Genomic DNA, 27,983 nt, shown 5'->3' on the forward strand with positions numbered 1-27,983 from the left:
ATGTAATCTGTGTTATTTTGGTTTAAATTTTTTTTCAGCTTCTAATCCTACAAGGACACCTTCAGTCAATTACTGCTATGGCTTTTGGAAATAAAGAGAATCCACCTCTAATCTGTTCTGCATCACAGGATTATCTTATGATATGGAACCTGGATGAATGCAGAGAGAAGTCACTTAAAGGTAAATAGAAAACACATTTTAAAACATATTCAGAAGGGAAAATCATCCTTAAGCGTACTTGCCTATCCTAGGAGCTCGGATCCTGGGGCTGTTCATTTGATGGCAGGCCTCTAAACACACCTTGCCCCAGACTGGCCCACTTGACACACAGTCTCCCGGTTGAAGGCTCTTGAGCTTTCTTCTTTGCTTTCTTATTTTAAACCCGGAATGTCATGACGATCTGAAGACATATGGTTAGGTACAGGGTCACATGGGTGTCTCTGAGCTGGAGACAGGGTGAAGGGGCAGGGTGTGTCAACTGTGGTGGTGTTTACGGCTCAGAGTGTGAGACAGAACACCCCCATGGACACGCAAGTGGTTGTGAATTGTGGGCGTGCATGTGTAGGGTGGCAGAGAGAAGGTGGGCATGGAGGCTTCCATGTTGTGTGGGCCTGAGGGTGTGGCACCGGAGCTGGGGATGGGGCTGGCATTGGGGCACACACAGGCTCTCGGCACGAGGCGCTGGCCTCAGTGGGAGAACTGAGAAGGTCTTGTGAGATGCATGGCACTGTTAGGAGAACGTTGCCAGGTGAGTCTGACAAGTTAGGTGGGGACCACATAGAGGAATTTGAGTTTGTAAGGCTACTCTAAAAAATGCAAAGTGCTCACTCAGTCAGCGGGGTAATAGGGTATATCCCACCTTCATTTAATCTGCACAGTGTCAGTATTTCCAGTGTCTGTATTGCCGTCAGCACGCTCAGACACGTGCACTACATATGTGCTCACGTAGGGGTGCAACCCCTGGTGGTGACTCGTTCTAGAGATCCTTGTAGATAGGCAGCCTTCCCAGGCAGAAGGAGCTGTGCCTGTGAGCTTCTTTTGGGCTGTTCACTGGAGGCTCCCACAGACTTTCTCTCCCACCTGGTGTGCTCCCAGGACGGTGAGCAGAACTTCAGCCCTGAGGTGTAGCACTGGGTGAGCAGAGTCAGGTTGCAGGTGTCCACCTTGGTGTTCTGGAGCTTCAGTGGAGTGAGGACAGACTCTCCTGCAACTGGCACAGTGGTCCTCACTAGCTGAAGCCACTGATGTGGCTCCCGAGTCTTTCGCGGGAACTGGCATAGATGTGTTTGGTTCGTGGGTACGCTGGGCTGGAGAGCGTAGTTCCCAGGACTTCCGAGTCCGATGCTGATTGGATTTGTGCTTGGACTTGGAGAACGGCAGGTACTGGCCTCTGGGTCTGGTTAGCTCAGACCTCTGAGCCTAGGGGCCACTCGCCTGCAACCTCCCTGCCAGCTCCTCCTCCTCTAGCCCCAAATGGTGTGGTGCAGGCTTCTCCTGTCTCGTCAAAGTCCCTGTCTCCACGACTGGAGCCAGGCTGCTGGCTTTTCATAGTTTGTGTGCTGATGGCACCCTCTGCTCCCTGGCTGGGCCCCCTCTCTTGACTCAGCCTCTCGTGTAACCCCTTCTGGACATTTCCCCGATGTCTAAGAGGATGAAGGATGGCCAGCGTGGACCTGCCTTCCCACAGAACCTCTTCCTCTGCCTTCCCCTCTGGGGTCACCCAGACTCCCTCCCTCTGGCATTCAGGTCAGAACCTTCAGTGTCCTTGCCTTCGACCCCATTTCCATTGTGTCATCAAGTTCTGTCTACATCACCTTCAAGCCACAGCCGCCCCTGGAAACTCCTGGCACCCCCACGGCTGCATGCAGGCTTGCCCCCAGTCTCTCATCTGGATTTTTGCATCAGCCTCTCCCAGTCTCCCTCCTCCCTGCCCTCCCCAGGCCCACTCAACCCAGGAGCCAGAACGTCCTTTAAAGTCAGTCTGCTTACGGGACCCTCTGCACAGAGCCCTCCAGGGCCCCTGCCTCCTGCAGAGCATGAGTCCAAAAGCTGCACCCCCCCCCCCCCCCAGCTGGAGGAGCAGTGCAGACCAGTCCTGCCCCAGTGCCTCCCCTTGTGGCTCCATCTGCTTATGTGACACCTCTGCACCGAGCCACTGCCCATTCTGCCTGTGTCTCTTTTGTCATGGGCCATTTCTGGCCACCACCTGGCACCCAGTTGCCTCTCCTGCTTGGTCTCTGTCGTAGCAGAGTTTCCCTTTGGTAGTCTCCATGGCTGTTTTCTTTGGTTATTGGTGTTTTCTGTGTCTCCTCATTACCTGACTGAGTTGTCCCGTGGGTGCTATCCCCAGTTTCTGGAAAGAGGCTGGCATGGTGAGGTGCTTGTTAGGGAGCCCTTGAGTGAGTCCAGAGGGGTGACCTGGCCACAGCCACACTTGGAGTGACACACACGCATCCCTGTGAAGTGTCTTGGGTGGCTGGAGACACTGCCTTGCTGGTGCCTGCAGTGAGGGCAGGTGCCAGGGCAGGGGCCAGGACAGTTGCCAGGCAGTGCTTGCTCTGTTGCACAGGTGGGCCCTGGGCACAGCGCCACATGAAAAGGCGGGACTCCTGGGCCAGCTCCACTCCTGGTGCTGACCACAACCCCCTGGGCCCTGCAGGCTGGCTGGGGGATGTCCTTATGGTGGGACTCTGAAAGCATATGGTCCCTCTACCACCCAGAATAGGTCCTGAGCCCCGAACACTTTCAGTTATCTGGATACTTTGAAAGAACCAGAATCATCCCAAAGTGGCTGTGCTTCCCTTGGTGATGTCAGGGTAGAGAATGACACTATCACCCTTCTGTGGTTTCCAAGCTGTGTGACTGCCGAACTAATGCCTGAAACTTTCTCCAGGGCTGGTTCCTCGAGGGACCGTCATGGGTACGCTTTTGGAAAAAGTGCTGTATTTAAGATTTAGTCCAGACGACCGTGTTGTTGCAGCATGTGCTGGCAGCAGAGTGTTGGTGTTGGACGTGGAGGTAAGATCTGGCTACTGTGGAACCCGGGAGGTGCAGGGCTGGTGGGGCCACTCAGGTGCTTAGACCCTGCTCCCTCCTTTTTAAAAAATTTTCTGCTCTTCCTTTTAAAGTAGCAGTTTTAGTTTGATGTATTTTTATAAAGATTTAATGAAAATACACCTTTAGCTTGAGATTGGAAAGCTGCTGGAATTAAAGAGCACTGTTGAGATAAATCATTAGAACTTCAGGGATGACTTGAGCATGTGCTTGTAAAACTTTGATGTCTTGAGTATGCTTCTACCCTGGGGATCTCTTCAGAGCCCTTGTGGTATAGAGTGCCACATCCACGTTCTTGCCAGAGCCTGTTTCCACAAAGGACCGGGATGCTCACTTACCTCCTGGTTGGGCCTAGGGGGAGTGACAGCAGCCCCCTCTAGGTTGGCAGTCTTAAACACAATGCTCGTCTGGAGCTGGCGCTTGACTCCTGGTAAGTTCTGCTGAGTGGGCGTGGGAAGGGATGTGGGAGCGTGAAGGAGGGCACTTTGTTCCCTTTGGGTGCATATAGTGCTTGAGATGCAGATTGGGGCTTTCCCCAAGTCTGGCACCCCACCTTGCTATCTGTTTGCTGGATCTACACAGGTCATGGTGTGGGTTTGGTGCTGTAGCTTTCCTTGACCAACCACCTTAAAGCACATAGAGGAGGAAGGTGTCAGGTGTAAAATGGCAAATGTTTATCATGCCCAGTGTGTGCTGGCATTTGGGGACACAGAGAAGACCTTCTTGTCTCCAGGTGACTTTGGAGCTGATGTGAAACCGAGGCTCACATTAAGTGAAGTAAGCATCGTCACGTGGGTCGTAGACCTTGGAGGAGGTGGGTCGTGTGTGTGGCAGAGGGCTCCAGGAGTTCCTGTCAGCAGTTGAGAAGCCCATGTTTGGGCACTAAGGATACAAAGTGCAAACGTGTGGTTATTGAGCAGCATTGGGTCACTCTACGACTCAAGAAGAAAATCACTAACATGAAAGGATTGACATCTTATGCCAGGAAAAGCAAAACCAAAAGGAATGGGAAGGTACTTAATATTGTCATCACCTGCCTGAGGATCGAGTGCCCTGAGAGGGACAGGGGACAGTGCTGGCTGCGGTCCTGGCCGCACACCTGAAGCTCCCTGAGAACCAGAGCTGGCAGCAGTTGCTCCAGAGGCTCTCCAGCCCCCGCCAGCCTGGGGCTTCCTCAGCAGCAGGCAGGTGACCTGTGGGTCTTCACCAAGCAAGTGGATCTTAGTGGACAGGAGTGGACACTGCCAAGTGACTGAATCAGCCCTTGACCGGCTCAGGTGCTCTGAGCAGAGCATCAGCAAGGAAGCAGTGACCCATGACAGAGTTTGCTCTGAAAGTTACAAGAGAATATGAAGGGTTTAATTATGAAATACATTCATAAGCTATTAGAGGATATGACTTACAGTGCATTTCAGGATGTAATGTTATGTGTAGACAAGTGAAACTAGAGAGAACAGAAGCGTGTGCTTCAGAACAGCCTCCAGCTACCCTCACCCCCATGCATTATCATCTCACCTGCTGTCCTTAACTGTCAGATGGCAATTGGCACAATGTGCTTGTCAAGGTTGTCTGTTGAATTATTGAGGAAAGTCCTTAAAGTTCATTGTCTGCAAGTTAAGTCTCTCTCTATATGCATGTACACATATTTGTGTTCTGAATATCAGGGCTGTTTCTCCTGCCTAGATTGAGTGCCATAACGTTGGAGGAGAGTTCCCCACCCACAGGTGCTGGGACCCCAAGGGACACATGATGGGAGGTGGCTGTGGCTCTTGGGGCCCCTGGTGCTCTCTCCGCCTCTTTCTCAGGCCATCTCAGAGTTGAGCTTTAGTGCTGGCCCCTGGGCTGCCGCTGGGCTGTGGGGGGAGTCTGCGTGCTGTGTGCTGTGTTTCAGTGACTCCCTCGTGGACAGCAGAGGCTGGGAGAATAGAAGACATCATGGGTGTGTCCAGGGAGAGAGGGAAGGGGGAAGAGAGGAGGGGACAGGGAGATAAGTCAGAGGAAGACACTGGAGCACCCCGGCACCCTCCCACAGGAACCAGGGGCCTCTGGCAGCAGAAAGCAGCCTCAGGAGGGTGCAGTAGAGGTGCTGGGCGTGGGGCACCGGGCCTGGTGCTGGGCTGCCGTCTGCTGCAGTCCTGCTGACGTGCGCCAGCCTGAGCCCCCCGGGAACTCAGCCTTTGGGATCCTCACTTCCAGGCTTACACAGGACTAGTTCCACAGTTGGAAGAGTGGACACGTAAAGTAGAACTTGTTTCAGCAGGGACGACTCTCTGTGGTATACTATGACTTCTTGATGATACTCATTCCAGAACATCCCTCCAGTAATCTTCTTCACAATTCTCCTAGAGTCCATCTGTGCTGGTGGAACTGGAGGGCCATCAGGGCCCAGTGACCGCTGCAGAATTTTGTCCCTGGCAGGGACAAACCCTCATTTCAGTGTCTGAAGACAGGAGCTTTAAGGTAGGGTGGGCCCCGGGCTGATTTCTGATACTGGGCAAAGGCTCGAGCACATTGGTGCGTTGTTGTTTGACGATCACTGTCCATGTGTGGCTTGTTGCTAGTGCGCTTACATAAGAAAGCAGAGAAATGGGAATTTCTCTACTTTTCATGCAAAAAAGGAATCTGGCAGGGGTTGGGAGCTGGGTTGGGATTCCCAGCGGCTCGCTCCTTGGCCTGTTGCATTCCCACACAGATGTGACTGGCTGCAGGAACTCTCCTCAGACCCTCGACCTTGAGAGTTAAAGAGTTAATTTATAATCCAGTGTTTCTGGTGACTGAGAGCAGAAGACCCAGTGTTCAGAACTGGGGTGTTCAATGAGAACTAATCCATGCTTAAAGGAAATAGAGGAAAATGCGAGTTTGTCCCCTCAGGCCCAAGTCAGCTGACATTGTTGGGATTTTATTAACCAAGGGAGGACTTTATACACTGCCTTGGAAGGAAAATTGAGGGTCGCGACATCTATCAGAAAAATGACTCGTTAGGTGCCTGCCTTGGTCGTTTTGGAACACCTGTGTGGTGAAGCCGAAGTGGACCACCACGGGGCACTGCTCTCCCCTGCTCTGGTGCAGGTGTGGGGACAGACGTCCTAGCTGCACCCCTGACCAGCTGCCGCTGGATGCTGCCCTACTCGAGCCCAGCCAACGCCCCACCTGTACTGTTCACCAGATTCAGGGAGAGCACTTAGAGGACTCACCCAGAGGACTCCTCTGAGGTGGCCATCGGGACGCAACAGGGGGCCGAGCTGTGCTTATGAGGTGGGGGAGCTGTGTGAGAGGCCCGTGCCCGCTGGGCGGGCGGACTTCCTTCACAACCAAGGTCACTCTCCAGATCTCTCCCAAGGACTGGGGATAAGGGAGTGGCCAGGTCCCCTCTCCCGCTGTGTCCTTCCCACTGCCCACTCCCCCAGGTGCTGGTTAGTGTCTGACCCCGTGGACGCACCGTGTGGTGCTCAATCACATGTTCAGTGGACAGGGTGCCCATCAGGTGCAGCCCTGCTGAGGGGCTCCTGCCTTCCACCTATGCCCCCCATAGGGCAGTTGGCTGCACACGCAGGCTTGTTTCCCACCTGTCCTGGGCTTGTGTCTTCAGTCCCCTCTGCCTGTGGGTTAGAGACGGTTGAAGTCCCCTCTCCCCTGGGTTAGAGAGGATGGAAGTCCCCTCTCCCCATGGGTTAGAGACGATTGAAGTGGTGTCTTGGTTTTGACACCCTTTGACAATTTACTTTGGATGAGTAAATTGCAGTGCCATCTAGATGGGAAGGTACCTGGTGACCTGGTAGAGCCTCTCTTGTATTTCCTGAAGACTATGGTGTACCCCGAGGTCGGTCTATCAGGGTGCAGAACAGAGAGACCTAATGGTTTGAAAACACTTATAGTTCTATTTGCATATTTTCATTTTTCAGTTTTTATAATTATTTACATAGATTAATTTGTAATTGGGTAGAATTTAGTTGGAGGTTTAGCAGTAATGGCAAGATTTTTACCTTTCCTGAAGAAATGTCTGTTTGTCCAAAGGTCTGGGACCACTGTATGGGAACATTAGTGTACAGCTCATCTGTTTTTGCAGGTAAGTTCAAGAGTCCTCTGGCTTTGCTGAGTAGGCTGTGAGGCATTCAGCTCCTGAGGTGGTGGACCTGAGTCCACCAGCCTCCTGAGTAAAGACCTGCTTTCTCCATCCACAGACTGAACAGACTCACTCACAGTTAATGTCCTTGAGTTTCAACTTAAACACACACTTGAAGTCTGAACTTCTCTGTTTAGAAAGGTGCACAGTCGTTGGCTCTCAGATTCAGTGCCTGATTGCAGGGAGTGTGAGCTCTCCATTGTCCCCTAGAGACAAGGCCTGGGGTGTGAGGACTTCGTCAGGTATCACCTGCGTTGGCCCAGAGTGTGCTGAGGAAGGTTGGCCTGCTCCACCCCACTACTTAGGATGGGAGCATCTGTACAGCTCATGATTTCAGGGTAATCGTGTCTTTTGGTGGCACATGAAACCGACACATGATTACTCCAACGAGGGCCTGAATGTTAGGCAATGTGAAATGTCTCTGGGGTCTGATCTCCTCACAGTATGGGAGGGCTGTTGTGCGTGATGCCCTAGGATTACCTAGCCCACACCTGCGTCTCCCAGCAGCTCCTGGGCTGGTATCCTGGGGCTTGGTTTGGCTCCTTGTGTGCATGTCTATCTCACTGGAGGAAGGAAAGCGGGAGACTAGAATGGGGAGCTCTTTCCCGGGTTGAGTAAATTGCAGTGCCACCTAGATGGGAAGGTACCTGGTGACCTGGTAGAGCCTCTCTTGTATTTCCCAAAGACTGTGGTGTACCCCGAGGTCTGTCTGGGTGCGGAACAGGAGACCTAACGGTGTGAATAACTTACCAGTCTCAGGGGTAACACACATTTCTTGGAAGTGTGTTGGAATGATTTTCTCAAAATGAGTTATGTGGAGTCACTGTTTGACTATCAAGAACACCGTTGTGGGGCTGGGGATGTGGCTCAAGCGGTAGTGTGCTCGCCTGGCATACGTGGGGCACTGGGTTTGATCTTCAACATCACATAAAAAATAAAAACAAACAAACAAAAAGAACACAGTTTTGCCCTTGACTATTGCCATTATCCCCGCTGGCCACCTAATGCTGGGTTCACAAAATCTGGCTATTCCAATAACTCAAGAAAACAACCAAGAAAGCAGCAACCACACAGAAGGACCTTTTCAATAATCCGGGGACAGCTCTGTGAAGTTAAGTTTCTGTGGAGAGAGAGCGAGCCATAGGAATTCTTCATTCTTATTTAGGGGACACACAAGGGGAGGTTCCATAGAACATCCCCAAAAGGGCAAAGGGGTAGGGTTGCAAAGGAACAGGGGAGTGTAGCTCAGCCCCACCTCGTGACGCCTGTTCCTGGAGCCACCCTCATCCCAGTTCTGTGGAATGCAGTAATTGTTCAGTGCCCCTGGGGCAGCAGGACTTAGAGGTGTCTGCATCCAGGGCATTCCTGATTCTTGATCTTGGATGTCATAGCTTACTTAGGACATAGAATGTTTTCTAATATCATTTATCTAGTTCTCCTAAATTATTGAAGGAAATGATTCTAGGCAACAATTTTTAAAGAAACAAGACATCCATTTAGTTGCTCTTTTTATCTCGAGTCACTTAGTTACTCCTGGCTGACGGAGGATTGCTCTGCCCCATGAGACCTGCTGACGGAGCTCCTGGGCCTGCTCCCACCCACAGCTGTTGGATGGGTGCAGCGGATGTGCTTTGGCACAGCAGGCTTTGTGCAGGCGGAAGAGAAGCAATACTTTTGGTTCTGCCTGTAGCCAGCTAACTCGTAGCCACCCCATGGTTTTAATTTGGGATTACTTCCCTGTCTTTCCTTATGCTTGTGTAGTTTTCAAGCTTTGTATTCACTCACTTTGTATTCTTAGACCTTGGTGAGGAAGTTATTTCAGAAGAGCTGAGAGTGTCTGACAGGAGTGCTGTCAGGGAGCCTCAGGTCCAGCTTGATGGAGCCAGGCGCTGGGGTGCTGACTATGTTAAACCAGATCTGTGGGACCCCAGTAGGCCTCCAGAGCAGTGGGGATTGTGATCCAGGAGCTGAATCTGATGCAGTCACACAAGAGTCTTTATTACAAGCTCAAGCCTGGACTCACAACCGTTTCCGACGCAGTGGTCCCGAGGAATGAGTCCGGGCCCTTAGTTCAGTGAGGATTTATAGGTTTGGGGGATACTCTATGCATCACAACATCACACAGCAAATCATTTCACATCGTGGGGAAATCAAGCACAACTCTTAACGTTGATTGGCCTATTCATTGGCGGGAACAAGTCGGGAAGGGTGATTGGTTGGTTCAAGTGGTGGATACGTTTGAACTGATTGGTTTAGGCTGCGAGGGGTTGCAAGAGTGTATTTGCTAAACTGCAGGGTTTCCTAATCATGTTATCAATCAGTGTTATCAATCAATCCTGACATTCCAGATATCTTCCTTGTCTCATGCTGATTGGTTGTTGCTGGGGGTCATTAGGTCAGAACTTAGGCCTCAAGCATTCTTCGGTCTTTCCAGGAACTTCATTGCTGAGTCTAGGACATCTGGCACTGCAGTCAGGGATATCTGGCTGTACAGACTTCTCCTGTTATTCACGGACAAATGACTTAGCACAATAGCTAGGTGCCTAGGGACACTCTGTGGGTTTTCTAAGAACAAAGGTCACCTCAGTTTCTCAACTACATTTGTGCTCCTTCCCACAGCATATCCTCTCCTGAGTTTGTTCATCGATGAGGACAGTAAGCAGCTTCTCACAGGGTGTGCTGATGGCCAGGTGAGAGAGCCGTGTAGTTAGAGCCTACCTTCAGATATTGCTGCACGTGAACCTGTGCACAAAAGGTCTTTGCTTCCTTATTATCGTGAATTTTTTGTGATTTGAAGAAACTGTTCACCCTCAGTCCTGGGATGGGGACTCTTTGTGCAAGTCAGCTCATGGTAGAGCAAAGGGGATTGTAGTCCATGCCTGGGCCATGGGTCTGCAGAGAAGATGGATAAATCTGCGTGCTTTGCCAGCGCCACATGTGACTCTGGAGTATAACAGACAATGAGAAACACTCATGTGACCATTAGCAACAGCATCATAGAGTTTTTGGAAACTGCAGATATTTGTTTGGATATGAGGTGTCTCCTGAAAGCTTACCATGAGGCAAAGCAAGCTTGCTCGAGGTGAGATTAGTAGATCGTGAAAGCTCATTGGTAGATTGACTCATTTGGTGGATTAGTCATTTGAATGGACTAATGGCAACTGTGGGCAGATAGGGTGTGATGAGAGGAAGTAGATGCCCTGCCCTGGTTAATTATGCTATTACTGGTTCCTCGCACTCAAGCTCTCTCTGCTTTCTGGCTGTAGAAGACGGAGCAGCTCTCCTCTGCCATGTCCTTCTGCCGTGATGCTCTTCCCCCTTAGGTCCAGAGCTTATGGAATTGACGGACCATGGACTGAACCTCTGAAACCATGAGCTGAAATACACTTTTCCTCCTCTAAGTTGTTTTTGTCAGGTATTTTGGTCACAGTGACAAAGAGTTGATAATGCAGAAATTGGTACTGGGAGTGGGGTTGTTGCTGTGATGTGGTTCAGAGGCATTAGGAACTGGTTTGTGGGAAGAGTTTGGAAAAGTTTGGAGATGCAGACTGGAGAAACCTTAGAATGTTTAAGCAGAGCTTAATGGTCATTTCTTGTGGAAGCTCAGAAGACTAGAATGCCAGTAGGACTGTGAACACTAAAGATTGTGCTCCTGAGGTTCCAGAAGGGGAGGAGGACTCTATTGGAAATAGGACTAGAGGCCATTTATGACATTTCCCCCATGTCCTGAGACTTTCTTTGAGGCTAAATTTAATGATAAATTAGTGATGGACTAATGGATTAATTAGTATGGTAGAGGAAATTTCACGTCAGCATAGCATTCAGATGGTGGTATGGATATTGCTGGCAGTTTAATTAAGTTTGCTGTGAGAATCAGGAGTAGAAAGTGGAGTGGAATGATTGAAAAAATTTAAAATTTGGCCAGAAAAGTGCATGTGAAACTTGGGTGAAGGAAGTTATGGTTGTTGAAGAGATTAAAGCTGCTAAAGAGATGCTAAATACTTTACACAATAGGAAAGACAGTTTGAAGGTCTCAAAGGAATTGGCAAGATTACACCTATCTCAGAATCAAAGGTGTAAACATAAAAATCCCTTTGAGAAGAGACCATGGGAATCCTGCTTATATAGGGGCACCTAAGTAGTTGTTTCAGCTCTGTTCAGTCCTCCATGCACTCAGAAGGCACTGCAGCTGTGGTCCCAGGAGCCCGGCTGCTGCTTCAGATATCAGCAGACCTTGGTATCATCCAGGTGATGCTCATTCTGCAGGAATTCAGGACACTCAAGTGTGGGGTCTTGGAGACTTCAAAGGAAACCCATATTCAGTACTTGGTGAAGTAATCCTAAAATGCTCATATAAAAACTTTTTGAAACAGTTTATTATTGTATTAGTCAGCCTTTGGTTGCTGTGTCAAAAAGACCTGACACAAACACTTAGAGGAGGAAAGTTTATTTTGGCTCATGGTTTGGGAGGCCAGGCAATATATAGCAGGGTCAGAGTTCCAATGGGCTACCCCCAAAGTGCTGTGCTATGTGAGCAGGAAGCCGCAGCTGCTGTGAAGACACCTGAGACTAAGAGATGCTATTAATATGGAATGTCTACTGAGCAAAGTTGCAGACACCAAGCCAAGAAAGGCAAGAGAGGCCATGTGGGCTGCAATCAGCAAGGGCCTAGGGCCGAGCTATGTAAGCCCTCTGGAGAGAACATCAGGATGTCACATGTCCCAGATGCTAGCTGTGGGACTTAGACCTTGTTTGGTCTTGCTTTTGTCCCACTCATTATTTCTATTCACCTCTTTTTCCATGTGGAGTGGAAATGTTTATTCTGTGCCTCATATATTGGCTAGATATAATTTGCTGTTTGATCTTTGCAGGAACTCATGCTGAGTTTGCCTTGAGTCTCAGATAAGACTTGGGATTCAGACTTTTGGGCAATGCTGGAACTTTGAAGACTATGGAGTCTCTTGAAAATGAACTGAATATAGTTTTTCATTGTAAGAGGAGCATGAGATTTTGGAGACCAGAGGCAGAATATTATGGTTTGGATACTACATGTTTCCCAAACTTCATGGGTGAGACAATGCAGGAATGTTCAAAGGTGAAAAGATTAGATTCTGAGAAATGTGATCTCATCAGTGGATGGATCTTTTCGACAGGTTAATCATTTGAACGGAGGGTGGGGCTGAAGGAAGTAGATCCCTGGTGGCGTGCCCTTAGGAATTATGTTACCCCTGGTCTTTGCCCAAGCTCTCTCTGCTTCTTGACTGTCTTCACCAGGTCCTTCCACCAGCTGCTGTTTCTCACCTGTCGGTCAGAGCTATGAGGAGGCTGACCTTGGACTGAACCTGTGAAACCAGGAGCCAAAGTAGACTTTTCCTTCTCCAAGTTGTTCTTGTCATGTCCTTTGGTCACAGCAACCAGAAGCTGACTAATATCATACTTAATCTGTTTCAAAAAAAGTTTTTATGTGAGCATTTTAGGTTTATTTCACAAAGCATGGGTAAAGTCGTTGTTGATACAATATGAGAAAGATATGCTTTTGGAAGCTAATAGAGTTTATTGTTTTTTATTTCTTTTTTTGTGGGGGTTATGAATTTATTTTCTTTTTGACAAAGTTGACTGCTGTTAACCAGGTCTCATTGCCAGTGGTGTGGTCAGAATGCTCATGGCTTTGAGGCCCTGGTGTGGCCTGGAGGGGAGACTGGGTGTAGGCCATGGGGACCTCATAGGTGGAGCAGTGCCCCACGTGGACACATACAGCTGAGGTGGTGTCTGACCTGACCTCAGTGTTTGGGACTGACTGCCCATCACAAGCAGGTACACTGAGACTGGCGTCCATGGGGGAAGGGACCTGGGAGTGCCCCTGGGGACCAGAGGACATTCAGTTGCATCACTGAGGGAAGATGAAGGGCACAACTTCTTTGCTCTTGACCCACTCTCCTCTTTAGGTGTTCACTCTTTTCGTAAGCACCAGTGTTGAGAGAGACTCCTGTCTACCTGTTTTGCTTTCTCAGCTTTGGGTCTTCAGTTTGATAGAAAGGCACCATTACCGGTGTGTGGCACGGGTTGACCTAAGGAAGAAAAACAAGGCTTTCTTCACCCGAAGGATGGAGTCTGAGGTGTGCAGCCTGACAGGTGTGTGTGTTCCTTGGGTCTCCTGCTTTCTGGGTCGGACAGGGTAGGGGGTGTCAAGGAAAGGAGAAGCCTTCCTTGACTTTGGAAGACACCTCAGCCCTGGAAGGCCCCGTGAGACAGAGTGGGGGCCGCTCTGCGCCAACAATGGCGCAATTGTGTGTGGGGGTTGCGGGGGAATTGAACAGAGGGACGTAAGCCACAGAGTTGATCGTGGAAGTGGGGACCAGTGGGCACAGGCCTTTGAGGATTCAGAATGGTGATCTGAGCAGAGTGCGGTGTTCCCCTGCCCCCCCCCGAGTCACATGCACCTCCACCTCCACCTCACCCTCCTGCCACCCGCAGGCCTTCTCTTGTCCTGCCATGCTGAGCTCTTCCCTCCCTGTCCCCAGAGCACTGTCCCTCCGCCACGCTCTGCTGGGAGCCCTGTGTCCCTGTGTGGCTAAGCTCTCATTTTCACAGACCTGCTGTCTGTGCAGGGATTCTTGTCGCTATTCTTCTTTTCCTCTGAGATTTTTGTAGGTGGCTGTAAACTGTTTCTTTATGTATCAGGTCAGAAATTACCTTTCCAATAAAAGTATTTTTTAAACGTTGCCTTCATTATTTGTCTTATAAATAATATACTCTTATTCTAGAGGTAAACCCTAAGATTGTCTTGGGAAATGTGAAATTAGCTTCCATGTCGACCATTTCTTCTTCTCCACTCCTTTTTTTGGGTTCTATGTTTGAAATTTCATTGTTCACAGACTTCAGGATGGAAGACACAATGTTTCTGTTTTTTTTTTTTTTTTAATGATACTTAGAATGATTTCTCTGATTCTTGATTTGAGGTATTCTAGCAATTCATACCTGTGGCAACCTCCCACTAAGTCAGCTGTCTGCCTTTCAACTTGGTCGATAAGCCTAATTTCAGATTGTCCATGATTCTGTTCCCTAGAGGAGACTCAGCGCCCCTCTAGGAAGATGCTGGACCAAGGAGAAGAGGCCGAAGCAGCCCTCCCCATCCTGATGCTGGCAGGCTGCTACCTTCCACGCCTTCTAGATGCTGGATGTGGAGTGTATGTATGGCAAGCTGGGCCAAAATCATGAAGAGAAACCTTTGTATCCCTCAGGTGAACAGGGCAGGTGCTGCACACGGCAATTCCAACTACACAGGAAGCTGAGGCAGGAGGATTGCAAGTTTGAATCCAGGCTGGCAACTTAGTGAGACTCCATCTCACAATAAAAGAAGAAAAAAGAAAGGGTCTGGGGTGTGGCTGGCCAGTAGAGCACTGGCCTAGCCTGTGCACAACCTTGGGTTCCATCCCAGCACCTCCCACACACAAATTCCTTAATTGCGTGTTATGTTTAGGTTTGAGGAATAAATAGAACAAAGCCAGATCACTTTTGCCTCTGATTGGGTGCAAGCTCTCTTAGAATTGCATATTTCATTTCTAAGAATTGGTAAATTTGGTTTGATTTAAGCCTCTTGAATAAAAGAAATTAGATGGTTTCAATTCTGCTCACCAAAATCTAGGCAAATCTTTACCTCTGTAAGGGCACTTTTCCTTAGAACGAGGCATGGTAATCATAACTCATTCTGACTTCTCCTTTCCCTCCACGTGTGCCGTGTATTATACATTTAAAAGTAATCCCCTGTGAATTTCACTTCTTTACCTCTGTGCCGGAGAGCGACGTGTGGAGGCCTCGTCAGTGGCTAAATGGTCTGTAATAGCTGTATTCACCTCTCCCCTAAGACCGTGTGACATAACTTAGAGATTACGAGTCCCACAGAAGACAAGCCTCCTGTCTCCTCTGGATGGAGTGGGGGACGACAGGTGGGCAGCTGGCCCAATGGCCTTGGTCCTAGGAGTCCAGAACTCCCTGCGGGCCTCATCCATTGGGACCAGCAGGCTCAGGAAGGCAGGCTGACCTTGTGTTACAGCCTTAGTCTCTGGACCAGAGGCAGAGGGTTCCTGCTGTCCTCCTCAGAGAAGGGGAGCACCTGCAGGGCAGGGCAAAGCGGGAGCACCCCACCTCATGCTGTGTGCAGGACCTGAGGGTCTGGACGGTGTGGAGCAGGGGCCTGCGGTGGGAGGGCAGACTGCTCCAGCGGTGAAGCCAGGAGCTGGGCTGCGCCCTGACAGTGGGGGACCAGGGGGCTCTGACTGGGGTTCACACTCTGCCTGCGAGCTCTGCACTCAGGGCAGTTGGTCTCCTCTCTGAACTTGCCTCCTCCTGTAATGAGGATCAGACTTAGGTGGGGCCAGCCTGTGGCCACCTGGGGCCACTTGCCTCTAGGAGATGGCCGGTGAGCGGCCATCAACCCCACAGATTTTACGGTGCAGGTAGGAATAGGAGGAGCCCACCGACTGCAGTGCCCGTGCACACACCTTCTGGGTGCCTGCAGGGGGCACGTGCTGCCCCCATGTGTGGAGAAAGGGCAGCAACACCAGGAACATGTGGAGCTAATCTTGACGGAGAAGTTCTGCTGATGATGTTCCTCTTGCCTTAAAGCAGCCTCCCTTCTGAGAGCAGCACCTGCTTGTGGATTGCAAGCTCAACTGGTCTGTTCATATTCCACCTGGCAAGCTTGGAACTGGAGCACGCACTACACTTCAAAGGTGAGACAGAGTTCAGTCTTCTCTGACATGGTCTCTTACACTTGAGGGTTTCTTGAAATGACACGAGGGGTGGTGAAGTTTAGGGGTGCAAGCCTACCGCTCAGGTTTGAAGGTCACTTTTATCAGAAGCAACGTGGCTCCTTACCTGTGACTTCTGTGTTTCTAACCCAAAGGACACTGCTTCAGTCCTGCATTTCCCGACCGTTTGGCAGAATCAGCACCTGTGGTGTGCACCCCCTCCCCCCCCCGCCACAGCCCCTTCCCTGTGTTGCTCAGCCTTTCTGCACCCCTCTGTGCTGTGTCCCGGCCCTCTTCTTCACATGCACCAGGCTCCTGTGCACCCCCTCTCCCTGCACACACATGCCCTGAGTACTGCCAGCTCACAGACCCCCGTCTCCATGTGTTGTCACCCTGACCTGAGGCCCTGTCCTTCCTGGCTCTCGGTCACTCTCGGGTTTCTGTGCCCAGCAGGAAGCAGTGGCACTTACCCAGTCCTGGCCTCCACCTATCTGCAAGGTGTCCACCCTGGCCACTCTCTCCTCTGCACTGGAGCCAAGAGCTTAGAGCCTCTTCTTCGAGGCTCACTTGGTTTGGTCCTTCTGAGGCTTCCGAGGCGTTCAGGGTGGAGTCGCATTCCTCTGCTGGGCCACATCCCATTCTCGGTCCTCCAGGGCCCCTGGTTCTTGTTGGGTGCCCCAAGGTCACGGCTTTCCTTCTGTCCTCTGAGTCCTCCAGACTGCAGGGCGAGTGGACCAGTTCAGGCCTCTTCTCCACTGACTGTGCCCCCGTCCCGTCCCTGCTGTTCAGCGTCAGGGCCACTTGCTCAGTCCTGGGAGGTGGGTCCTCACTGGAAGCTCCCTTCTCCTCTCTCTCCAACACTCGCACAGCCTGTTGCGGCTTCACGTTTGTCACCTCCTGCCCAGTGTCTGGTTCTGGGCCTCATGACAGGGAGGCCCATCTCCTCCCTGGCCATGTCCCTGGCTACTGGTGCAGGTAACCAGGTGGAATGGATGGGTCTGCCAGGCTCGGTTCCCTGGCTTGCCACCTAACATTGTCTCCTTGTCTCTGCTGCATGTCAAGACTTCAGGTGCCTCAGCGTCCAGGTGGCTGGTTCCTGCGCTGTGACGAGCCAGGCTGCTGACCACAAGGTCAGTGGAGGTCTCGCCCCCTGCTCCTGCCAGGCGCATCTCCCGCAGCACTGCCAGCTGGCATGGCACAGAGACTGCCCCGAGTTGTGCATGCTGTGCAGCTGCACGCACCTGTCGAGTGGCACAGCTTGGCCCACGTGCGGCAGGCTTGACGTGGAAAGCCGTGCTGTGAGGAGGGCTGTGGATGTAGACCTGCGGTCTCCTTAGTGTCTGGCCATGTCATTAACTGTGTCACAATGCTGTCCTTCATAGGCCTTTTGCCTGCTCACGTCCATGTTTGGGAAGAGAATTGCCATACTGGAAATCAGCCTGGATACTCTGGTGAGGTCCCAGCAGGGCCCTGTCCCTGAGAAGGCACTGTCAGTGCTGGCGAGGTACAGTCTGCTCGAGGGCGATGTCCCCATGTGGGTGTTGATTGTGTTGATCAGTGAGCATTTTTCAGATTTTTTTCTTTTTGGCACCAGGGATTAAAGCCAGGGGTGCTTAATCACTGAGCCACGTCCCTAGCCTTTTTCTTTTTTATTTTGAGACAGGTTCTCACTAACTTGCCTAGGGTATTGTTAAGTTGCAGAGGCTAGCCTCCAACTTGCAATCCACCTGCCTCAGCCTCCCAAGTCACTGGGATGACAGATGTGTACCACAATGCCTAACTAGATTTCTTTTTATGTTAAGAAATAAAGGTAAAATTTAGTAAATACTCAGCCATCCTAACCCTATGTGAAAGGAATTATTGTTCATACCATTGCTTCTTTTATCTTATTGAAAATGAAGGGATTCATTGTTTAACACAAAATACTATTTTATTTCAGAATAGAATGCAGATTATAAGATAGCACATTTATTAAAATATACTGAATTTTCCTTTCAGAACAAGAATAAGCTTAATAGTTTTTATTTCCAAATATTGTAGTTTTTATTTCTAAATATTGTGTGTCCTTGTCTGTGTGAATTAATCATTTGTTACCACACTTATCGTGTGTGTTCCATTGAGCAATTCCATTTTATCCTTGTTTGCTTTATAGCCTGGCTTTATTTTTGTTTCAGCTCCTGTGTGCTACCAACTTCTCCCCTGTATCTTGGAGTTGTTAAGGGGAAAAGTACTAAACCTGCTGGTCACAAACAATCTGGTTAGTAGAACACACTCTAAAACATCAAAGTGCAAAGCTGACTAGTTCCTGTTGTCGGCAGCACTGGGAAGTGCTCTGTGGGTTCTGCCGCTCAACATGCCAGTCGCTGTGCTGCCCTGCCTCTCTGGAGTGGACTGCACACCCTCCGTGGCCGGGCAGGTGTGCGGTGTCTCTTCCTGAGCTGGGGTCCTTCACAGGCATTCAGAGGCTGGCTTCACACCGGTGGTTGTGTCTGTGGCCAGGGCTGGGTGCACGTGGGGGGTCCCCAGTGAACACACGTCCTGCTGATCCGCCCTGCGTACTCCAGCATGTGTTTCCCAGACAACCAACCATGATGTAGTTCTATCCAAAGAAACTGTGACCCTTGGTCTCTTGTATTGGCCATACCATGATTCGTTATTCTTGATTGTCTAAAAAATGCTTTTTTATGCCTTTGTTCTTAACAACCTACTTGTTGCTTTTTTTCCAAGAAAAGATCTGAAAGTTGCTTTCATTTGAGAGGCAGGCTTCCTTGTGACCCAGTACTCACTGTGTAGGAATCACTGATATTTGCTTTTTTTTTTCCCTTCAATGTTCAGTCTGAACTCTTAACTCAGTAGTGTTAAACGTCTTACTTGGCCTGCTTAAAACAATTCAGGCCCTCAAACAAACCATTTTTATATTCTGCTCACCGACACCGCAGAGCTGCCTCGCACTGTACCCTCCCCTTGCAGGAAGCTGTCCCTGTGCCTGCCTTCTGACCTTGGCTGTGCCCATGTGTGCCCCAGGCCTGGCTGTGGTGGACACCCACCTCCTTGGTGTTTCTGGGAGCTCTGCCACTGGAGCTCCCTGTTCTGAAGAGTAGGAAGTCATTATACGACTTTCCTCTACGGTGGGCAGTCCCCTGCCATGTCTGAAGAGTTCACTCATTAGGTGTGCTTGGTTTCAATGGGGCATCATTTGGGGTGTCACGTTTGAAATAGTACCAGAAACAGAACTGAATTTCTTTGTAAAACAAAGCAAAGCAAAACAAAAAACACCTATCACTTAATATTATGCATTTATCCATTTTTCTGAAGCTATTTTATAATTTGTGCAAAATATTTATCTTTAGAGGCTGGGGCTATAGCTCAGTGGCAGAGTGCCCGCCTCGCACACGTGAGGCACTGGGTTCCATCCTCAGCACCACGTAAAAATAAATAAATAAAGATATTGTGTCCATCTACAACCAAAAAAAATATTTTAAAAAAAATTATCTTTAACATCAAGGATTAAATTTACGCAAAAGCAAATAGTTCTGGCAAAATTGTTTTTCATCTGAGAGCATTTTTGAGGTTTGCAAGTATTTGTGGTAAGTTCATGTGTTGCTGGGTTTTTTGTGAAGCACGGAGAGGGTGTCTGTGTGTGTGCCTCTGTGTGTGTGTGCATGTGCGTGTGTGTGTGTGTGTCTGTGTCTGCGTGTGTGTGTGAGTGTCTGCGTGTGTGTGTGAGTGTCTGTGTGTGTATCTATGTGTGTGTGTGTCTGTGCGTGTATGTCTGTGCGTGTGTGTCTGTGTGTGTCTGTGTGTGTGTGTCTGCGTGTGTGTCTGTGCGTGTGTGTGTCTGTGTGTGTGTGTCTGTGTGTGTGTTAGAGCTTGGTGAGGAGTTCCACTTCTGTTAGAAGGCACCAGGTGTCGCCGTAGCCAGGCTTCCTTGGTGCTCTATGCATGGACACCGCAAGCAGCTGTGTCCTTCTCCTAGAGAGGCTGTGTGCGTCTGGGTCCTTAGTAGGAAGGCCGTGCTTGTCACTGATGGACAGATGCTGCTCCCAGACACTGCTCCCAGGCAGTCTCCTACCCTGCCCGCAGCCCCAGGGCTTCCTTCCCACCTGTGCTCCAGCCACGACTGGAAGCAGCACAGCACAGAAGAGCTGGCATCGTCCACGAGCGTTTGAAGGGCACCTTTGAAGGGCACTGTGTTCTGCCCATGCAACTGAGTGCAATTTAAGGAATGAGAGGGAACTGTCCTTATGCTTCTCATTCCCATGGTTAGTCTTCTCTGGCTGCTGTGTGGGCCTGCACTTCACCATGGGGCCTCTCGACTGTAGGTCAGAAGCTCCTCTGGTCTGTGTGGACTTCTCTGTTTTAAGAGACTGTGCTCTTTCTGTGTTCACAGTGAGTCGTGACATTAAATATCTGCTGCTTCTCTAATGTCTTCCCACAGCTGTGCAGAGTGCCGTGGGGGACCAGCCCTTGGTTTTCCACACCAAAGTCAGGTCGTCCGGTTACGCATTGCCACCGCGGTGAGTACAGAGCAAAACCGTGGCCCTGCCTCAGACGTGGGTTCAAATATGGACACAGATGGGTCCTTGAGGGTCCCATCATGGAGAGGGGCAGGGTTCTAAGCAGGAGCTGTGATGTGGTGGCGGAGACCCCAGAATGTCTGTCCCTGCTGTGGGGGGCACTGCAGCAGCAGAGGTTTATTGGGTCACTACTGTGTACTGGGCCCCTCCTAAGCCCACCCACTCTGGTGAGTGAGAAGCTAGGATGGGAACAGGAGGAGTGGGGTGCTGGGAATGGTGTGGCCCACCAAGGCTGACAGGGCCTTTTTTAGAACTGCAGCACTAGAGCACTGAGATTCAGGTTGTTCAAAGCCGAAGGGAGAGGTGCTGACTATGTGAGGTTCACAGTCAAGGAAATGCGAAACACAGGATGCCTAGACTACAGCTGAGTGTCCAGATCCCCTGGCCCCTCATAAGCCTTGAATTTCTCAAAGGCAAATTGTCTTTCTTTATTGAATGTAGACACCCCCTGCCAAGTCGGGACCCTTTATTTGTCCTTCACATAGTGACCAGAGCAGCCCTGTTACCTGGAAGCACTCTATACGGCACCTTTGCTTAGAGCACATGGCAGGCCTTGGCTGAACGCCCCTGCCTTGCCATACTGCTGCCCTCGCCTCCCCGCTCCCTCCAGTCTCTCTCCAAGTCCACCTCCATCCCCAGGGCCCTGCTCAGGCTTCGTCTGGGCCGAAGTCCCAAGCTTCTCTGGTCTCAGTCTCTTCCACTCCCATGGCCCTTTCCTGCATCACTCTTTCTCTTTGGCCTCACCAGTAGCAGGCACAACTGTTTCACTTAGTGTCTGATCTGCAGACCCCTATGCTTGGGGTGACACTTGGCACCTCAGATTCTCTTATATGACACTTGTAAATGGGTGAGTGGTGGATGGATGGAGGTAAAGATGGAGAGACAGGCATCTGGGTAGAGAAATGGATGGGTGAAGATATGGAGAGGGATGGAGAGAAGGCTAGATAGAGATGTGGATAGATGGAGAGAAGGATGATAAATGGATGGGTGGAGGGTTGGAGAGAGGATTACAGATGGCTGGACATATGGATCAATGGGTGGGTAGGTGGAGAAATGTACGGTGGATGGGTGGAGATGTGGATGGATGGGTAGAGAGATGAATGAGGATGGAGAAAGGGATGACTGATAGGTGGAGAGATGGATAGGAAGGGACTGTGGATAGATGGAGATATGAATGGATGGATGGAAAAATGGAAGATGGATGGAGAGATGATTGGATAGAGGGGTTGATGAATGGAGAGATGGACGCATGGAGGGAAGAGTGAATGGTTGGATGGATGGTTGGATGGATGGTTGGATGGATTCTAGATTTGTGTCTCAGCAAAATTATGCATCAGTCCATGTCCCTAACCTGTGGGTGCCTCAGTGCCTGTGGCATCTGTGACATTGAATGTGGACTCCTTGGGCCACTGTTTTGAGGCATGCTGTGGATGTGGGACTGTGTGCTGGAGCCCAGGGGAAAGACGCAGGTCCCAGGTCATGGTGTCCTTAGTGCCTTGCTGCAATTTGAAACCTAACAGGAGAATTTCAGGGTAGCATTGCAGGATATTAGAAAGTTTTGGAGATGTGCAGCATGGTGACATCTCTGAGGTGTGGGATAGAGGGACAGATGGAGGAAGGAGGAGCAGGAGGCAGCTGAAACTATTCATGCAGGTGTGTACATATTCCTTCTCCTGTAATATGTAGATCTCTTAAGAAATTTAATCTCTGAAAGTGACATGTAAGCATTTTCTTTCCACAGTGTCACTATGTTTTCACCAAAGACTAACATCAAGAAAGACGGTAAAAGATCTTCAAAATGCAAGATCAATTGCAAACGGTATGAAAGTTAGTGAATGCCTTCCAAGTAAATTTAAATAACTTAGATGTTTAAATGCTCTATCTGATTTTTCTCAAACAGGTATAAGACTGTTTTTGTCATCTTTTCCATCTCTGACCAAGTACCTGATAAAAACAACTAAGAGGAGGAAAAGTGTATTGGGGTGTAGGGTTTCACAGATGGCCAAGTCCATTGTTGTGGTCCTAAGGTGAGGCTCATGGCATGGTCAAGAGGGAGAGAGGAGAGGCAGGAAGGGGCTGCAGGAAGGGCAGCTCTGCTAGGGCACACCCCACAGCCCACTCCTCCTGCCACACTCCGCCTGCCCCAGTCACCCCCAGTCACTCCATTCCAACTCGTCCATTCAGGTGTCAGCTCTCACCGTCCAGTCATTTCACCTCCGAACATGCCCGCGTTAGCAGGACGCCTCACACTTGAACCATAACAAAGACCTTGTATGCGTAGGTTAGTGTGTATGCAAACATGGGTCTCTAGCTGTACTATTTGTAGGTATCCTTTTAGTCAGATTCTTTTGGTGTTGATTTTCAGACACACTGCTCTTCTTACCACCTTGACAATTCTGAATATTTATGTTTTGTTAAAATTTAGTTTTAGAAGAGAGCTGTAGCTGATGATTAATCCTGACGAGCGTCCAAGATCGGAGTGGATGAAACTAGCAGCTGAAGAGCCACTGCTGTTTTCAGTGGCTGCTTGATTTGGAAGTCCCTTCTGCCCAGCAGGGCCAAGCCCTGACCCTTACTCTGACTCATGATTGGGTGTGCAGAAAGAAGAGCTGGGTCCTCCTAGTCTCTTTGCAGGGCTGGGCCATGATGGGAAGAGGGTATGGGCTATCAAAATGAACATCGTTTTAATTTACATTGTATTTGCATTTGGGCAATTATGTTTACAGAAATGCTTCAGAACACCGATTGCTTACTAGCATGTGTTAGCTGTACATTTTGGTGAGGGTTAGTGTGGGATTTAAACACATGATCAAATCCAGCCTCCATTATCCACCCTCCTCACCTGCTTCTTTCCAAATGCCAGCAACATTTTTGTACATTTAGGTCAACTTTTCTTTAAACTTCTATGTGTCAGAATAGGCAGTATTTGGATTTGTGCCTCTGGATCATTGCTGGGAGCCATTAGCCAAGTAGGTATGACAATTTCCTTGCCAGCGTACCCCATGTTGCAGTGACATTGAATGTAGGTGACCTTGCTCAAGGACCAGGGCGGATTAGGGTGTTCCCGGTTTAAGATAATCGTGTTTAGGGCGTTCCCAGTTTAGGTTCCAGGTTTAAGGTTTAAGATTATTCCTGCTGGGAATAGGGCGTATCCTGCTGCCTGAGTTCCCCTTGAGTTCTCACGGGATTCAGAGTATATTTTGGGAGACAGAAGCCCAGTGGAGGTGGATTTGGGCAGAGAACGTGGATTTCCCCAGAACGTGTTTGTAGACGGCTGGTGTGAGTTCGGGAATAAAAAGTTGCTGTTTGAATCTACAAGCTGTGTGGTGGCTCGTGATTGTGTGCCCAGCCAGACTGCGGCATTTGTGCCCAGCCAGACTGCGGCATTTGGCGGCCCGTACGGGGATTAGTTGCCACTCCTAGGCCTCGAAGCGTTTGAGTGGCTTGTTGTAATGGCCAATGTTTTGGCCATTCTTGACGAGATATGATGCTAAGGTCAGCTCCTGTGTCCAGTAGCCCATTAAACTCATGACCTTGAATATTTAGTTTTAGCATTGGGCGAGAATCTAAATTTAAAGACAACATAGCCCAATCTACACCTGTGGAGCCTAATCCCCTGGAACCTCTTTCTACACTATGACTAGGAAATTTATTATGTAGGCTGGGTATTATTAACAACTGTGCTATTCTATCTCCAGGTGAAATTACTGATATACCTCTTGGAGAACTAGCTATAATTTTTATTTCACCTACATAATCGGGATCAATTACCCTAGGACTTATCATAAGTCCTTTTAATGTAGATGAACTACGTCCCAGTAATAAGCCTACTGTTCCCCAAAAATACTGTCTGAATCCCGTGAGAACTCAAGGGGAACTCAGGCAGCAGGATACGCCCTATTTTTGGGAGACAGAAGCCCAGGGGGATGGATTTGGGCAGAGAACGTGGATTTCCCCAGAACGTGTTTGTAGACGGCTGGTGTGAGTTAGGGAATAAAGAGTTGCTGTTTGAATCTAGAAGCTGTGTGGTGGCTCGTGATTGTGTGCCCAGCCAGACTGCGGCACATTCTAACTATGGACTTTCTAGATTCCTTCTCTGGCATGTTGTCATGTTTGGATGTGCGTTGTCCTCCCAAGGCCCATGTCTGAGACAATGCAAGAAGCTTTGGAGGAGACGTGATGGGTTTAAGAGCCTTCACCCCATATTAGTGAATTGATCACGGATGGGATTGAGTGGGAACCAAGGGCAGGTGGGGTGTGGCTGGGGGAGGTGGGGCGTTGGGGGCCTGGCTCTGGGTATGTGTGTGATTCTGGCAAGTAGACTCTCTCTGCTTCCTGACCCACGTGAGCTGCTTCCCTCTGCTGCCTTTCACCATGATGTCCTGCTGGCGGAGTCCCGAGGAGTGGAGCCTGCTGTCTGTGGACTGAGACCTCTGGAACTGTCAGCCCCTAAACCAGCTTTCCCTCCTCCATAATTGTTCTGGTCAGGTCTTTTAGTCATAGCAGCAAAAAATCTGACTAAACACATTTCCTTCACTTTTGCATTGATGGAGTCGGTTTTGAAGCATTTTGGGCGGTTTGGGCAGCTTGTTTCCCTGCTTTGTCACATTGTTTGAATCTCGACTCATCTATTGGGTACTTCTCATTCCTTTTAGCAAGGGACTACTTTGTGAGCTTCTTTCTTCTAAGAGCTCTGGGTTGGGTAAATATGCAGATACTGATATTTTCAGTCAGTATGTGACCTCTGCCGATTCCAATGTCAGCACCACTTTGAGGGACGCCACTGAGTCCTCCTCACTGTAGTCACTTCAGACTCATGCTCTTCAACCTCACGGGAAACAAAACAGGTTGCTGTGGTTCTCCACAGTTCCTTAAACCCATGTTTGAACTTGTATATGGTTCTGGAATAGGTAAAAAAATAGTTTTTTGCACTTGGTAAACTTACATATAACTGTAAATGAGGGATACAGTGGGGGGGGGAGAAAGATTGGGCAAAAAAGGAGAGAAAAAGTGGGCTGGGGATGTGGCTCAAGCGGTAGCGCGCTCGCCTGGCATGCGTACGGCCCGGGTTCGATCCTGAGCACCACATACAGACAAAGATGTTGTGTCTGCCGAAAACTGACTAACTAACTGCCTAAATATTAAAACTAGAACAAAAAAGGAGAGAAAAAGTGAGACAGGAAGAAAAAATGAGAGAAAATATATAAAAGAGTGATTCACAGCAAGGTAGAAAGGAGAAGTGGATGGTGGTATTTGAAGTAGCAATAGACAGAGCAAGAAGATGAAAGGGGGTAGAGTGAGCAATATAAACTAGAAGAAAGATAGGAAGGTGGGTTCTAACTAATGCTCTAAACCACTAGATGAAAGACAGACCAGGGGGTGGAAGGCACAATGCTGGCTATGGGGGTACAGCTATCATCCAAGTCAAAGAGCTATTTGTGGTAACCCAGGTCAGGGTGGAGCACAGTCTTGTTGCTTCTTGGATAGGATTCTATTGGGGTTTAGATAGTTAGCAGATGTCCGTGTCTTTGCTCTAGATCTCTTTAGAATTGCAGGTGCACAGGAGCTAATTCCTTAGTTGCTATGAGCCTGCCATCAGCTGGTTCTGGCTTGTCAGCTCTGGGGCCTGCCACTGACTGTTCAGAGGGTGCAGTGTTGAGGCTTGGTTCTTTCTGTTGTGTGAAGATTTCAGGATGCAGGCTCTGGAGCTACCCAATGACTGCTGTACCTCTTCTCCTCTGTTTGATTGTGTCCATGGTGGTGGAGATCCTGGTGGCTGTCCTCGAGCACAGGAACTCTGGTTGTAGATTTTCTGCAAATGTTCTGTGGTGCAGAAATACTCCCCTGGCTGATGCTACTCTCTGGGTACTGTGGTGAAGGGTCTCTGGTGGTTCACCTGCCCCAGGTTGTGATGGTGGGTCCTGATTCCCCTGTTGACTATGTCTGATGGAAGAACCCACCGGTATCCAAACAATGCCCTGTCACTTGCCAGTGGAGATGACAGATCAGGCTGGGTGCCAGGAAGCCTGGAGCAGCCACTTCCTGTTGCTTTGGCTTTGGTAGTCTCCCCTCCCATCACCCTCGGGCTGTGTTTGCGGCACCTTCTGACTCAGATGCGTGGGGTATCCAGGGACCTTACCCTGGCAGGCTTCTGTTTATGGCTTTCACCATCTGGGAAGTGGATCTCGATGCCCCTGAGTAGTCAGACAGCTCCCCTCTGGTAGGGTGCCACAGTCCTGGGGACAGTCCCGGGTTTCCCATGGCACTGCCCACCAAGGTCAGTGGTGGGGCTGTGGGGCCTCGCGGATCCGCTTTCCTTTGCTCAGGGCCAGAGCAGCTTCCTTGCTTTGTTCTTGAGTGAGTCTCGTGGTGTCGGGGCCCAGCTTCCTGCCTTTGCCTGGGTTTGGGGTTCTTGACTCTGCTCCTCATCCTCTGCCTCCTTTCCGTGATGTGAGGAGACTGGGAACAGCTGCTGAGCTTGCTTCTTCCACCTTCCATGCTCCCGCAAAGGCATGTTTGACTTACTGCATTTTCAGATGATGAGAGGGGTATTGTGCCTCAGCCTGACTTTAAGTCCAGGAGCATCTGCACCTACCAGCATGCTCTAGTCCATGGCTGTGTTTCTGCTATACAGCTGGAGTTTATGGCTGCCTCTTGTGTAATGCATTCCATGATACTCATACAAGAGAATTCTTCTAGTGAATTTTTTATATTTAGCATCATTATTATAGGTAGTAGCTGTGTATTCTAGGCCATGTAGGAATAATGATTCATTTAAATGCATTCCCTTTAAAAATTTTTGAACGTTAGTATCTTTCTGTAGTCCTATGTGTTTCCAAATGTAGAGTTCATATATTTCCAAGTTTATAGAACAATATTAGGTAATTAGGAGAAATCCACTTCACCTGGTTTCGTGTTTATTTGTAAACTCATTGACATAAGCCCTTTATTTTTATTTTTTCTGTTCTCCTACCAGTGAGGAGTACCCTTTGGAGACCTCCGTGCCAAGTAAACCCAGCAAGCAGGTTGCTGTGTGCCAGGAGCCCACTGCTGTGACCTGTGTCCAGTACTCAGGTACTCACAGCCATGTGATGTGAAGAAAAGCTGTGATTGCACTTAATTGAACAGCTGGATTGCTGAGGACTTTAATCCCATGTTGGTGTAGGGTGCCCAGAGCAGATTTCCCACCCTGTCCCTGTGCAGGCTCACTCCTCACTCTCAGGTTCCTTTCAGGAGCTCCACGGGCCCTCCTGAGGGGTGCTCACCCTCTGCTCAGCAGGGGCAGGGGCAGGGGCAGGGCTCTTTTCTGCTGCGCTATGTCTCCAGCTTTCTCTGGAGACGTGTGCTCCTTGTTCACGACGTGTGTTCCTGGAGTGTGTGCTGATCTCTTCCTATGGTGATGGTTTGCTGGGCTCCTTCCTGCATATATGACCCGTCTAGTCTTCCCCATAGTAGTTCCGTATGGAATGGCTTCTCCTT

General features: G+C 49.6%; 1 protein-coding gene across 9 annotated transcripts in view; it reads left to right on the plus strand.

The window, feature by feature from the left end:
- Wdr27 (WD repeat domain 27) overlaps window positions 1–27,983 on the plus strand; it is a 148,176-nt gene that overhangs the window by 17,890 nt on the left and 102,303 nt on the right. For 4 of the 9 annotated variants that reach the window (XM_046449383.2, XM_046449385.1, XM_046449386.2 and 1 more), the window contains exons 3-18: window positions 39–180; window positions 2,894–3,018; window positions 3,316–3,484; window positions 3,788–3,831; window positions 5,401–5,514; window positions 7,069–7,120; window positions 9,797–9,867; window positions 13,189–13,309; window positions 14,244–14,364; window positions 15,803–15,909; window positions 16,990–17,057; window positions 17,310–17,431; window positions 18,102–18,184; window positions 20,366–20,444; window positions 22,246–22,323; window positions 27,481–27,578. In XM_046449383.2, the coding sequence (XP_046305339.1) occupies window positions 39–180; window positions 2,894–3,018; window positions 3,316–3,484; window positions 3,788–3,831; window positions 5,401–5,514; window positions 7,069–7,120; window positions 9,797–9,867; window positions 13,189–13,309; window positions 14,244–14,364; window positions 15,803–15,909; window positions 16,990–17,057; window positions 17,310–17,431; window positions 18,102–18,184; window positions 20,366–20,444; window positions 22,246–22,323; window positions 27,481–27,578 (1,594 nt within the window). The remainder of the gene's footprint in view (window positions 1–38; window positions 181–2,893; window positions 3,019–3,315; window positions 3,485–3,787; window positions 3,832–5,400; window positions 5,515–7,068; window positions 7,121–9,796; window positions 9,868–13,188; window positions 13,310–14,243; window positions 14,365–15,802; window positions 15,910–16,989; window positions 17,058–17,309; window positions 17,432–18,101; window positions 18,185–20,365; window positions 20,445–22,245; window positions 22,324–27,480; window positions 27,579–27,983) is intronic. The other 5 variants (XM_046449384.2, XM_046449387.2, XM_046449388.2 and 2 more) reach the window with 4 other exon arrangements.

The sequence above is a fragment of the Marmota monax genome, unplaced genomic scaffold (genome assembly GCF_021218885.2).
Source record: "Marmota monax isolate L192 unplaced genomic scaffold, Marmota_monax_Labrador192_F-V1.1 WCK01_AAM20220418_F8-fsc00083, whole genome shotgun sequence".
NCBI lineage: Eukaryota > Metazoa > Chordata > Mammalia > Rodentia > Sciuridae > Marmota > Marmota monax.